Source organism: Cucurbita maxima, unplaced genomic scaffold (assembly GCF_002738345.1).
Source record: "Cucurbita maxima cultivar Rimu unplaced genomic scaffold, Cmax_1.0 Cma_Scf00003, whole genome shotgun sequence".
Classification (NCBI taxonomy): Eukaryota; Viridiplantae; Streptophyta; class Magnoliopsida; order Cucurbitales; family Cucurbitaceae; genus Cucurbita; species Cucurbita maxima.
Window position 1 is genome coordinate 6,105,206 of NW_019272019.1, and position 12,671 is coordinate 6,117,876.

At 39.3% G+C, this 12,671-nt stretch overlaps 4 protein-coding genes across 7 annotated transcripts in view; 3 read left to right on the forward strand and 1 right to left on the reverse strand.

Annotated features, from left to right (window-relative positions):
* LOC111476514 (ethylene-responsive transcription factor ERF011-like) overlaps positions 1-302 on the forward strand; it is a 1,561-nt gene extending 1,259 nt beyond the window's left edge. The window contains exon 2 of the mRNA XM_023120208.1: positions 14-302. The gene's annotated coding sequence lies outside the window, so the exon portion shown is untranslated. The remainder of the gene's footprint in view (positions 1-13) is intronic.
* LOC111476507 (heat stress transcription factor B-4-like) overlaps positions 1-12,671 on the forward strand; it is a 15,981-nt gene that overhangs the window by 1,421 nt on the left and 1,889 nt on the right. The window lies entirely within an intron of this gene.
* On the forward strand, positions 2,372-5,745 carry LOC111476510 (protein CUP-SHAPED COTYLEDON 3-like). 3 transcript variants are annotated; one of them, XR_002717086.1, is made up of 5 exons: positions 2,372-3,260; positions 3,920-4,762; positions 4,849-5,145; positions 5,235-5,493; positions 5,595-5,745. XR_002717086.1 is itself a non-coding variant. In XM_023120204.1 (5 exons), exons 2-5 carry the CDS (start codon positions 4,280-4,282, stop codon positions 5,343-5,345), a joined length of 843 nt encoding a protein of 280 aa, XP_022975972.1. In that variant the 5' UTR covers positions 2,372-3,260; positions 3,920-4,279; the 3' UTR covers positions 5,346-5,745. The 3 variants fall into 3 exon arrangements, 2 of the variants coding, with proteins under 2 accessions (XP_022975972.1, XP_022975971.1); XM_023120204.1 differs by having other exon boundaries at positions 4,849-4,982; positions 5,031-5,145; positions 5,235-5,745; XM_023120203.1 differs by having other exon boundaries at positions 5,235-5,745.
* Positions 6,340-8,774, reverse strand: LOC111476508 (probable BOI-related E3 ubiquitin-protein ligase 2). 2 transcript variants are annotated; one of them, XM_023120200.1, is made up of 4 exons: positions 8,467-8,774; positions 8,258-8,358; positions 7,631-7,917; positions 6,340-6,976 (listed from the first exon to the last, which is right to left on the reverse strand). In XM_023120200.1, the coding sequence occupies exons 1-4, from the start codon at positions 8,535-8,537 to the stop codon at positions 6,449-6,451; spliced, it is 987 nt and encodes a 328-aa protein (XP_022975968.1). In that variant the 5' UTR covers positions 8,538-8,774; the 3' UTR covers positions 6,340-6,448. The 2 variants fall into 2 exon arrangements, with proteins under 2 accessions (XP_022975968.1, XP_022975967.1); XM_023120199.1 differs by having other exon boundaries at positions 6,343-6,976; positions 7,631-7,923; positions 8,467-8,748.

The window sequence follows — 12,671 nt, forward strand, 5'->3', positions numbered from 1 at the left end:
AAAAAAAAAAAAAAAAAAAAAAAAAAAACGGAATCAAAATAATTCCGTTTCATCCGTTGTAGTTCTGCGATTGTAACCGCCGCGTGCACGGCTTATACAAATACTCCATCTCGGCTAATTTTGGATGTTTCTTTTATTATTTTTCCCTTCATATATTCTGTTAGTTTAAATCGTTGTATTACACTTCTGATATTTTTGGAGTGTTAAGGAGAAACATTAGGAGCGGCGCCGCCGTTCGGACTTGTGGCTCCGGTTACGCCCCTCCGTGTAAGGTCGGGATAAGGATATAATCCCCAAAAAAAGAAAAAGAAAAAAAAGGAGTTTGGAGGGAGGGGGGGACAACAACTGGTGCACATGACATGCTTGTGGACTCCACAACAAGGCACAATGAAAAGAGAAGCCCAATATTTATTTGAGAGCGAGAGGAAGTGATAGTGGCCCTTTCATATTAGCTTCAAAATCCTCACTTCCACTTCAACCTTTAATGGACATCGGCCACCGCAAACCCTCGTCCTCCGCCACCGCCGGCCGCCGCTCTTTGCCTGTTAATTTATCTTCCCTCAGTATGGTTGGCCAAATAATTAAGGCTGCTGCTACTGCCGCCGTTGTCAATTTGTCGGTTTTAGTCTCTCCTCGTATTCAATGAAAATTCATCTTTATATATATATATATATATTTGCAATCCCCCAATAAATTTGCTCAGACTTTTCCACCCTCTTCCTTTGAAATTCCTGCTACGGATATGGGTGGAGCCTGAAACTCCATTAATATTCATATTATTACAACACACCGCTTTTCATGGATCTTGCACAATTTCTTCCCATATTTCCTTCATTTCGTCTCAGCCTTCCATGCACCACCCGTATCAGTATATATGCAACATTGGCCAAAATATTATTTATTTTCAACGAATTTATTAAAATTTAAAATTTTAGATTTATTGTTGGAATAAAATAAGAAAAAACAAAATTCATGTTACATTCCAGTATTGAGCCACGTGGTTGAAGAGAATGTCGGTGGCGGTGGCGGTGGCGGTAGCGGGAGTAGTCAACAGCACCGTTAATCGACTGTTAACTTGAGGATTAGACGTTTAACAACTAATGAATGGAATCCAAAATTGAAATTTTGGAAAATTCCTCCTTTATATTATGAATAAAAGAGAAAAAATAGAAACTTATACGAGTCCACATGTAAATTATACATCCAGCTGTCCGCTTCATACCCCCGTGAGAGGGCTTTGTTGGGCTATCATTCAGCAACGTGTCGATTAGTTATTTGCCACGCAACTCAGTCCCCACCGCTTTAAATATTTTTCCTGATATATTCCACAAATTTAATAAATTCATAATCCCACGCCCACTTCCTATTTTTTATAATGCTTTTGCGAATGAGACAAAAATGCGTAACATGATTTATACTCCCTAAATATAAATTACATAAAAAATATTGGAAGCCCAGAGTGGAGAAATGACGTGGGGGTGGCCTCACGACTCATGAACTCGAATCATCTTCGAGTAAATATTAATTCCTAATTTAGTATAATTCATAATATATGCGCCCATAAATTTAAGAATCTAGATTAGATACTTTCTCGATACGATATGATTACGTAAGATAAGAAGGAAAAGCATATAAAACCAAAAATCACACAATAATTGGTGGTACGGGCTGGGTGCGAGGGTAGGGCGGCGATGCACGCAATTGTATTTTTCAAAGCACAGCCGTACAAGAAATGAACTCCATTCATTCATTCTCCCTCTTTCTTCAACTAAAATTTGAATTTCTACTAATTTTACAACTAAAAACCCTTCTTTTATTGTTTTTTATTATTTATTTTTTAGGATTTTAAATGTCAAACAAATATACAATTGTTCCTAACCTACCCAGAAATTTATATTATAATTTTTAAAACATTTCAAATACTTTTAAAATGTGCAATTCCAACGAACACTATCAGTAATATATTATCTGCTTTTAACCCCAAACCTACCATTTTAAAACATCTTACAAATGTCTCTCCCAATGGTGAACCATTATGAATAACAATAGTTGTAACGCAGATTCCTCCAAAAGCCTCAATAACAGGCCCACCATAACTTGCACTAAAAATTAACTTCGGGCTCGAATGCCATTTGCATCTCAAGCAATCTTAATAGGCCTGGGTTATCAAGATATACTCACACATGTCCATATATAATATATATATATATATATATATATATATATATATATATATATGTGGTCAATCCCACAACCTTTCCAAGGAAAAATTATGAAAGTTTATATTTTAAAAAGAATTAATTGTTGGCATTGTATATGCATGGAGAACAAATAATTTAAATTCAACCTTACTACATATTGTATCTGTTTTGTGGGTTTTCCCTCAAGTTTTTAAAGTCGATGATGGAAATTTTTCAATTTCACGCCCACTGATCCTACCGCGTTGGTTCCCCGAGACCCACGGTCCAATTCTAAAGCTCCCATTCACCGAGCCCGATCAATTTATTAGCAGATTCGAAGCACCCCAACTCAGGGAAAGAATATTCCATTTTCCCCCTGAATCCTTGGCCGTTCTCAAAGCCAGAGCAAACACAGAGCACAAAACCAACAAAATCTCCTCCTTCCAATCCCTATCCGCACTCGTCTGGAGAAGCACAACACGAGCCCGTGGCCTATCCCCGGATCAAACCACCGGGTGCAGATTGGCAACAAACAACAGATCGAGGCTAAATCCATCGTTACCTGAAAATTACTTCGGGAATTCGATTCAAGCCATAAGAGGGGTTGCGACAGTAAAGGAGCTCCTGGAAAACAATCTCGGATGGGCGGCGTGGAAATTGCACGAGGCTGTAGTGAGCCACGACGACGAGAAGGTGCGAAATCACGTGAACAAGTGGCTGGAATCTCCGTTCGTGTATCAAATCGCCCAATTATTTGATCCGTTGAGTGTGATGATGGGAAGCTCCCCTAGATTCAACAAGTAGGGGAACGTGTTTGGAATGGGGAAGGCCTTGGCTCTTCGAAGTGGGTATGCGCATAAATTCGACGGGAAAGTATCTTGCTTCCCAGGATCTGAAGGAGGCGGAAGCATGGATCTGGAGCTGTGTCTTCTACCAGATTTCATGAGTGCTCTTGAAGCTGATAATGAATTCATGAATGCCGAATGTAAGAAATTGGTTAGTTTTTGTGGTTTTTAGTCTCCCACGAGCCCAAATAAAGACTCCATTTTTAACGTTGTTGAATTATTGGACTCCCAAAAGGTAACATTTTCTCCCTCGAAAATCTCGCGTTCTTGCTTAGTTAAAAAAAAAATTCAAAGCATAAGAAGTAGGTGGATATCATATGATCTTAAACAATTTTTTTAATTTGATTAATAACTGAAACTCAAATCAAACTTGAGCAATGAAAAAGATAAAGCATTTAATTTAGTTTGAAGTCAAAACTTAGACCATATGAATTTGGCTTTTAGACCAAGTCAACGCACCAAATTCAAACATCCTAATCAAAAACGATTTTTTTTCTGCCCACTCCATGGATAAAGTTATCCGTTCCAACCACCACAAATATACAACTTTTTGGATATTTAAAAAAAAAAAAAAAAAAAAAATGGTGTTTTCAACATGATTCCTTTTGTTAGCGGTCCTGCAGCAGCCGCGGTCTCCTTGTTTGCTGTCCTTTATGGTTTCACTTGACGACCTTAGAAATTTCTATTTTTTATTTTATTTTTTATTATAAGGTAAATCATTTGGGGTTTCAAATGTGAAAAATTGCTATAGCAAATAAAACCACGGTGAAATATGAATAGATTTTTATTTGATGTCTTGGACTTTAAATGAACAACTTAATATGTTTTAAAATTATGTTAAAACCAAAAATTTAAATGGTTGAAAATATTAATTTTTGTAACAATCAAATCCAGGGAGGGAATTTACAATTTTACCATTTTGAAAGCAAACCACATCTCGAATTCCAGATGGAGTGCCAAAAAGTCTTTGTACACAGCCGTCACTAACCAATCAGATTCAGCGTACAGAAGAAGACAAATTAAGGCAACTTAGGCATTCAATCACCGCAGTTGAATTACGACACGTGTGTTAAATTGGAGATGGATATTTGTAATCTCGGATCCAACGGCCCAAACAAACCGACTTGAATATAAGATCACGCCAGATGCAGGCATGTAAGAAAGCCTTCAGCTACAAGTTTCCGGTTTGGGCGCACATTACAAATACGAACCAAAAAAAGACGCCTTGTTTTACGCTGCCGCGAAGGCATATTTATGGAAGTTCTTCAGCCTTTCCAACCGGCTTCTTCCTCCTCCTGTCTCCTTCCCGGTTGTTGTTTTTCCCCCTCCGATGAGCAGATCCTCTGCTTCTACCTCCCCAACAAGACCACCGCATCCATTTCCCCCAATTCGCTCGCCAATGGCGTTTCCCCCGGCTATAACTTAATCAAAGACCTCGACCCCTTCGACTACGATCCTTTCGATTTGCCGGACTCCGCGTGTTTTTCTTACGGTTCCAGGGGAAGAAAGAAGCACTGGTACTACTACTCAGTAAGTGTTTTTAGTGAGGAAAGAGGACGGATAAGAATGAAGAGCGGGTATTGGAGAAGAAAAAGGAGAGCGAGAGAGGCGATTATCCATCGAGGAGTTGTTCTTGGGATGAAGACCAGTTTTGTGTTCTATTGGGGGAATTCGATCGAGAACGCTGTGAAGACTAATTGGATCATGTACGAGTATGCCCTAGGCGATCATTTTAAGGTACTTCTGTCACTCTTGATTTCAACAATAAATTGAATTTACTGAGTTTCGTATGTTATCGGGGTAATTGTGGCTTTGATCCATAGGCTTCTTTTGTACTGCATCGGGTATTTTTTAGAGGTTGGGGACATGGCATTTCGGGTAATGGCTTAAGTGCTTATGGTGACGGAAGTGTCTCAGCAGTATGTCATAATGGCAATCAGGAAGATGGAATTCCAGTAACCAATTTGGTTGATGCTGAGCCTTGTGAAGGGGATACTTTGAACACAACCAATGGCATCGCAGGACATGAAATGGGTTGTGCGGAGAAGCCAAATTGTGTGCTCGTTACAGATCCTGTTACCACTTTGCAAGTCCCATCAGAAGCTTACCCTTGCGGGATGGTAAGATTAATTTGTATTAGTTCTTATTCTATTTCATTTGGTTCCAAATGCTTCATTTTCTGGCATTTCATTCTGTAATTTGTGTGCAGATGGCTCCCTCGCCTGTAACCCCTACTGGTTCAATCTCTATTCTGGACGGAGATTTTATAGAATTAAACGATCTTGATGATCAGTTGGATCCGGAAGATATCAGTCGATGAGTGTTAATTCTCAGGCTTATTCCTGCCTGACGTTAAATTTCAGATGGGGTACAAATTCTTCAGGGAAACTCTGTCTCTTAATGCGAAAGAAACTCTGTCTTGGAGTTAGCAAGATTGCATAAGGGAGGGGAGCAAATTACCGGTTGAGGTAATAGATCGCTTTTCTTTATGCTGTTTGCTTCAGTTTATTCTTCTCCCCACGTTTCAGGGAATGAGTAGCTTTTCTTTTTGTTTTTATGTTTGTTTCAGTGGATGTAAATTTGCAATTGGCTAAATGTTTGGCATTTTTGTTCTGATAAACAAGGGGATGTTGATTTATTCACCCAAATTGGAAGAAGACATGAATGTTGGTGTAATTAATGCTATTCTGCATCAGCCATTGAATTGCTATTCTGCATCAGCCATTGAATTGCTATTCTGCATAATCCATTTTTGCGATGATTAGTTTTCAAAATTGATCGATTCTGACCCCTTCTTTTCCTGATTGAAAGGTGTTTTATATTTACGTTAAACTCTCTTAACATATAAAATCTTATATTCTTGCACTGCTCCATATTTTCTGTATCTTTCGAATACCAATTCAAAATGGGCAAAATTCTTTCTTCATTGCATAACATATTTCAGTTTCCTTTTCAAGTTGGAACAATTATTTCTCTTGGAAAAAAAGTAAAAAAAGTACATAGTGCGAGCGAGCGAGTAGGTTGAACCTCAAAAAGGGTGCAAAAAGGGTGGACATAAGATGATGCACCAGCAAAGATGTTGGGCCCCGAAGGGGAGTAGATTGTTTGCTGGACCCCAAAGGGGATAAATTGGGAGATCCCGCATCAGTGGAGAAAAATAAGTTTCAACGAGGACACTTGGCTTCGAGGGGGGATAAATTGTGAGATTTCACATCGGATGGAGTCTTGGAGAAGGAAAGAAAACATTCTTTGAAAGAGTGTGAAACCTTCCCGAGTCTCAAAACAAAAGCCTAATTGTGTAACTCAAAATAAAATGAAATGAAAACCATCTAATTTAGTAATAATCACATAAATACATAATTACCATAAGAGTAAGTGTATATATGAGTTAAGCGTATGTTTGGGTCGTGCAAAGTATACCTTTTACATATAAACTTCCATACCTATGAATTTAGAGGATTGACAGAGAGGGCAAAAGCTAAGCCTACTTTCGCAGTCCTTGCAAAGGCAGAGATGCTTACAGGGCAACAAAAGCATGCACACTTCATTAACCCTGCAAGCTTTGCAGTACATCAAATCCTTCATATCATTGCTATTGCCGCGAAGCAGTTGAAAATCAAGCGACCGACCATTGCAGCACGATGCAGTGTCTTCCACCTCGCTATCCCCACATCCTTCCTTGCTATCCCTGCTTTGAGCATACACCTGCTGAAGATTGAACTTGAGAGCTGTGATCATGTTCTCGTTATACCTAGCTCGCTGCTGCCAAGCACCAGCTTCCACTGACAGCTGCTCCATCCGCTGTTCGAGTTCGATGTTTTTCTTGTTAATACACTCCACCTCGGCCTCTTTTTCTCGTAGTTTCTTAATAATTCTTTCTTCCACAGTCAAGAGAGTTTGGAGTTGATTTGCTTGGATCTTCTCTAATATGGTTCGTCGTAGCCTTTCGCCCTATCAATAGAAAGAGGCTTAGAAAATGCAGGTACTGGTTAAAATTCAGGACCCACACATAATTGAAACAGCTATGAAGCCATTCTTGATGCAATAAACATCTCAAATAGTGTAAACGCCCTGATAATTTCGATCCAAATTAGACAAAAACAAATATAACCCTGATAAGACAACCACGAAGGATTGGTCCAATATGGTCAGAACAGCATGTTATAAACTCCCATGTCTACGAAGTCAAAGGCTCAAACTATAAAGACTGTCTATTTAAAGGAAAAATCAATCATACCCCTAAAGTTTCATAATAGAATCAATTAAGGGACCCTCTTTTAGTGATTTATAACTTTTTTCACTCCATTCCATTTAACAAGTTATCCAATGTCACTAGTAGATAGAAAGCCAAGCTCGAAATCAGGAGGAACCAACATTCTGCATAAGTTCAAAAGAAAAACATAACCAGAGTAAAGCACGCCCATACATAGAACCAGACTTCATCATAGGCCAATTGCATGATGTTTTCTTTCATCAGAACAGCATGAAGATTACCAAGATATGTGTTTAATAAACGACCAGCTACTAATTGCAATGTTCTGCAGAACATAATTAATGGCGACTACGTGATAGGATCAATAATTGTAAGAGTATGCTAATCCAGACCTGAACATGGAGGAATTTCTCAATATCTTCGTCCTGTCGCTGTAGTTCAAGATCAATGTCATCACCTATAAGAGAAACCAAAGGCGAGTCGCCTGTAGAAGCCATGCGGGTGTTGTCAAGCGATAAACCCAGTCCTGTGGAAACTGGACGTGGCTGCAAGAAATCAATGGATGATATTTGGGAATTGTTCTCGAAAAGATCTTGCTCCTTCAACCTTTTCTTTTTGGGTTCAATGCCATGCATCCAGTGAAAATCCGCTACTCCATCACTGGCGTCCTGGCCAGGGGCTGTACCTGGTGCAAACCCGACTACATGAACCAGAATAACACAATAAATGCGGCAAAACACCTAAGACACAGCTCATTAGATGTTTGGACCAGTTTCATGTGCTTATTTTAGACCAACATTGAATTAGTAACTCTTAAGACTTTCCACAACATGAACAAAATAATCAACATTTTGGGCAAAGAGAGTTTTTCTTAAAATGTTATAACAACAAACCATAAATAAAGATTGCTGCTTTGAAATTGGGCAAAACCCAAATTTGAAGCAAAACTAAGAGGTGACAGAGATTAAGAACGACATGGAATAAAAGAAAAGAAACGAAGTAAGTAAAAGAAAATTTACATGGAGGAACATAAGGAGGATGCTGGGAGTGCTCCTGCAAATTGAAGGGATTGAAATAGGAGATGGGTTGAGAAACATGACCCTCGGCGGTGTACAAGTTGCTGCAGTTAGAAAGGAAATGCAAAATCAAAAGAATCGAAACTGTGTGTGGCTAGGGTTTCAAATAAAACCAAAATTTCTGGTTTTACATTGTGAGGAACAAGAATTACCGAAAAGATATCGATTGGTGTTGCTGTTGGGATTGATAGTGTTGCTGGTAGTGATTCTGAGGCAGAGCCATGGAGCGATGAATTCCCAGACACAGCAACGGAGGAAGAGACGGAGGAAGAGACGGAAGTAGATAGGCTTGCCAAGACCAACACACGACTGCTGCAAAATTTCCCAACGTTTCGTCAAATTGGGTGGGCACGCCTTCAACTCAGAGAAATTGTGCTCTGATCCTATCTGCGTCCGAATGAATGCTAGGCCCAAAATAAAGGCCTGCTGTGCTAATGCCGGAAGGGAAAGCAAGCTAGGCCCATCTTGTCGACGGCTTCCATCGGCCCGAATTTTAACCTACACGACTCCCCTGCTTTTTCAATAAGGTAGTTCAAATCTCTGGCCTCTTAAGGAAGAGGGCAGCAAAGTGGAAGCTTTTTGAATTTCAACTCCCCTGCCTTCGATCCAATCCCTCTCTCCCTCATTCCTTCCAGTAAAGCTCTCTTCTTTTTGTGGGGTTTCTGCTGGGACTTCCCCTTCTTCCACTTTGTATCCACTTTGCTTTGCCTTCTCATTCGCCACTTCTTTCTTCTTTATTTTAAACCAATACATTCTTTTACACAGGCTCAAAGCTCCTTTTTCAAAACCCTATCTTCTTTGCTCTCTCCTCCACCTATTCTTGAATGTCCCATGATATCCCACGAGTTATAAAACAAAGAAACAAACCAAAAAATCACCATATACCCACCAAAGATCTTGGGTTTTGAAGTCGGATTCCTTTACTGGGTTAGCATCATTAGTCCCATCTAAACTTCCCCACCACGATGCATGTTGCTACCGTGCATCACTGTATTCATCAGTATTACCGTTAATTAGGTTGAGGGAAAATGATAGGGGGATCGGTCATCCCACGAGATCACTTGGATTCAGCAGCTTAAGTTAACTGAGTGATGAAAGTGTAGTGTTACAAATATTGTCGTGTGTGAATCAAGTGGCAATTGAGCTTTATGTCTTTAACAAAAGCGAGGGGATAATGGAAGAAAAAGATGATACAACTTGTAGTGGTATGCTTTTAACGACCACAACAAAGTGGGTTAAAAACCACTGTTTTAAAGTGTAGAAGTCCCCAAGTAGATCTTTTTAGTCTTTAGCCTACATTTGTGGTAACAGGAAACTCCTTCTGCCACTTTAGATATAAGAGAAACAAGCACGATAGCCTTGGAGTTGGTGAAGCGGCCTTCTTTTCTTTTTATAAAACGTCTCTTTTTTCAAGGGGGGATTTCAACGTTTGCATGGAAAATGAAATCCATTCAAGAAGATCCTCTCGTACAAAAACGCATCTATAATGGAGAGGGATTTAACCCTATTCTAACTAATGCCTCGCACCGTCCGGAGTCTACCTCTGGTACCATTTGTACAATCAAAGCTCACGGTTAGCAGATATTATAAGATCTCACATTGGTTGTGGAGAGAGAAACGAAATATTCACCTCTCCCTAGTAAATGCGTTTTAAAATGGGGAGGTGGATTGTAAGATCCCACCTCGGTTGAAGAGGGGACAAAACATTGCTTGGCGTGGAAACCTCTCCCTACTAACCTGGGTGCAATATGTTTAGAAAGACTTGCCTAGGTGTTAGATGATTAGGTTAGAGGTATTGGTGAGTTGTTTGTAATGATATACAGGCAAAAAAAAGAAAGTTAGCACATGAGGTGTCAGTAAAAAACGTACAAGTTGATTGAGAGAGGGAAAAGATAAGATGGGATTTGCAGCATAAGTGAGGCAGCATAAGTGAGGCAGCATGCAGTTTATTTCCACACTGTGATGCTGAGTGAGTCAGACAAAAGAGGTTGCCAACGCAAAGACAGAAGAAACTAAACAACAACCTTGTTGTTTTGGCTTCTTCTTTGAGTTTTGATTCCCCTGCCTTTCCAAACAGCCCTAAGTGAGTGTTTATATAATAACCCAGTAACAGTACTTCTACTGTACTGCAACAACACTATTCAATTGAAACCCACAAACAAAGACCTTCCAAGATTCAATAAAAAAGCAATCAAACAACAGATTGGCACCCGGTGACAGGTTCTTGGAGACTGGAAGTCACCCATGTCTCTCCCATCCGTGGCTTGAGCTTATGTCTCCGGCGTCCTAGCTTTGCGGCCATTAAATCTGCATGAATCACTACTCCAATCCAGTGAAAAGATATGGAAATCGGGTTGATCCGGGTTTTATGATCCGGCAAATGAGTGTCAATCAGATTCAAAAGGTTGAAACGAGCATATTCCATGTTGGCTGTTGCCTCTCTAATTACTTCTTTTTTTCCTTCTACATGCAACGAATCTGAGGAATCATCTGAAATTCATGGACTTTTTTGTATGTTCTTGGAAAGGACAATTTAGAGGTCTAGATTTGAAATGAGTCTTGGAGCTGGAGGAAGCTGCTTTTTTATTTTATCTTTTTAAGGGGAATCTAGCTTTTGCATGGAAAATCAAATGGGTTCATTATTATAAGATGAAGGAATAGAGATAGGGATAGGGATAGGTATTGGGGGGCTTGATTTAGAGTATAAATGTGTGTGGTGGGGAAAATGAGACAAACTTGGGTAATAAATAAATAAAATTTCAATTGTTGGGGAATTCAAAATTTTAAATTTTTATCCGTATTCCCTCTGGGCTATAGGCTGTCTCTGCTACAAACTGTAACAATATATTATAGTATAGTAGCTACTTTTTACTTGGCTTAATAAAATACTGAATAAAGAACATGATTGAAACAACAATGATAGTGTGTTTCTGTTACATACCCATCATATGATCTTCATCGTCTTCCCTGCTTGATTCCGATCTTTCTTTCTCTGCTCCGTAATATAAAATAGGAAGAAACCAACAAAACAACAAGAATCACGACAATACCTCTTTACAAAACACCTCCTTTCATATAGCCCTGTTCTTATATATTATAATTGTTAGGAACAGGTGTTGGCTTTGTCCGTGTCAGCCGCTCTGCACGCACTCCGGAGATATCAGTGCGCAGATAACACAGTGGAACACATAAATATGGAGTATTATCAACACAACGAGACGCTCAAACCCAATGCCAAACAGCTGCTTTACGATAATCAATGGAGAATGTTTGCCCTCTCATCAATGTCAAAACTAAGAACTTATTGCATATGGGATCCTTAAACCAAAATGTGTACATAATATTATGACTCAAACCCACTCATTGCAGAAGGGTCTTGATACAATATTGAATTGAGTATATGCATATCCTTTTTGGAAATTCAATCCATCATCATCATATGTGCTACAAAATTCAAAGTATTAAAGAGAAAAAGAGAGATGATTGTTACTTATAATGGGGAGAGAGGGAGAGAGATTCTTATTTCTTGGGAGACTACAAAGAAAATGAAAGCTGTAAAAAACAAAAGACAGAGAAAAGTAGAGAGAAAGAGTTGTATTTATGGCAACTTTTGAGGCCAATAATTCAATCACCTGGACATGTCATTAAAGAGAAAGAAAGTGAGTTAGCTAGGCGATGGAATAGAGCCAAACTCGGAGGCTGAAAGGCTAATGCAGCAGCAGCAGAACAGCCGCAGCAGCAGCCATTATGATAAAGCTCCGTTGTAACTTGTAATGTAGTGGTAGAAAGAGAGAGAGTATTGAAGTTTGGAATATAGAAGAACAGAGAAGAAGAAGAAGAAGAAGAAGAAATGAGATGAGGAACAACGCAGGCTTTAAGTCCCATCACGTACTTCGATGTATGCTTTACCTTATATTCTGGTCTGCCACACAGAGGGAGAGCGGTTGGTGCTCTTATACATGAAACAACAAAGGCTAACTTACAAACCCCTCTCTCCTCTTCCTCGGGAAAACATCACCTTTTTACAACTTCCCTTCTCTTCTTCCTTCTCCTTGCCATTTCATTTATGCATCTCCGTTTCAGGAAAAGACAGGGTTTTAGCTTGCTTGGTCCTCTGCATTTATTATGAACCAAAACCCAACGAAGACTCCTCCTATACATACATACATCACCTTTCTCATCTCATCAAACATTCCTTCTCTTTTTACTTTTAACCCACCCCAATTCTTCAAACGGAGTAGAAAATGAAATGGTAAAAAACACGAAACTGAAGAGCTTTGACCACTACAATCACCTCTTCGTCTTGTGGTGATTTTTAAGTCAGTACAGAGATAAAAAAAAAAAAAAAAAAAAAAAA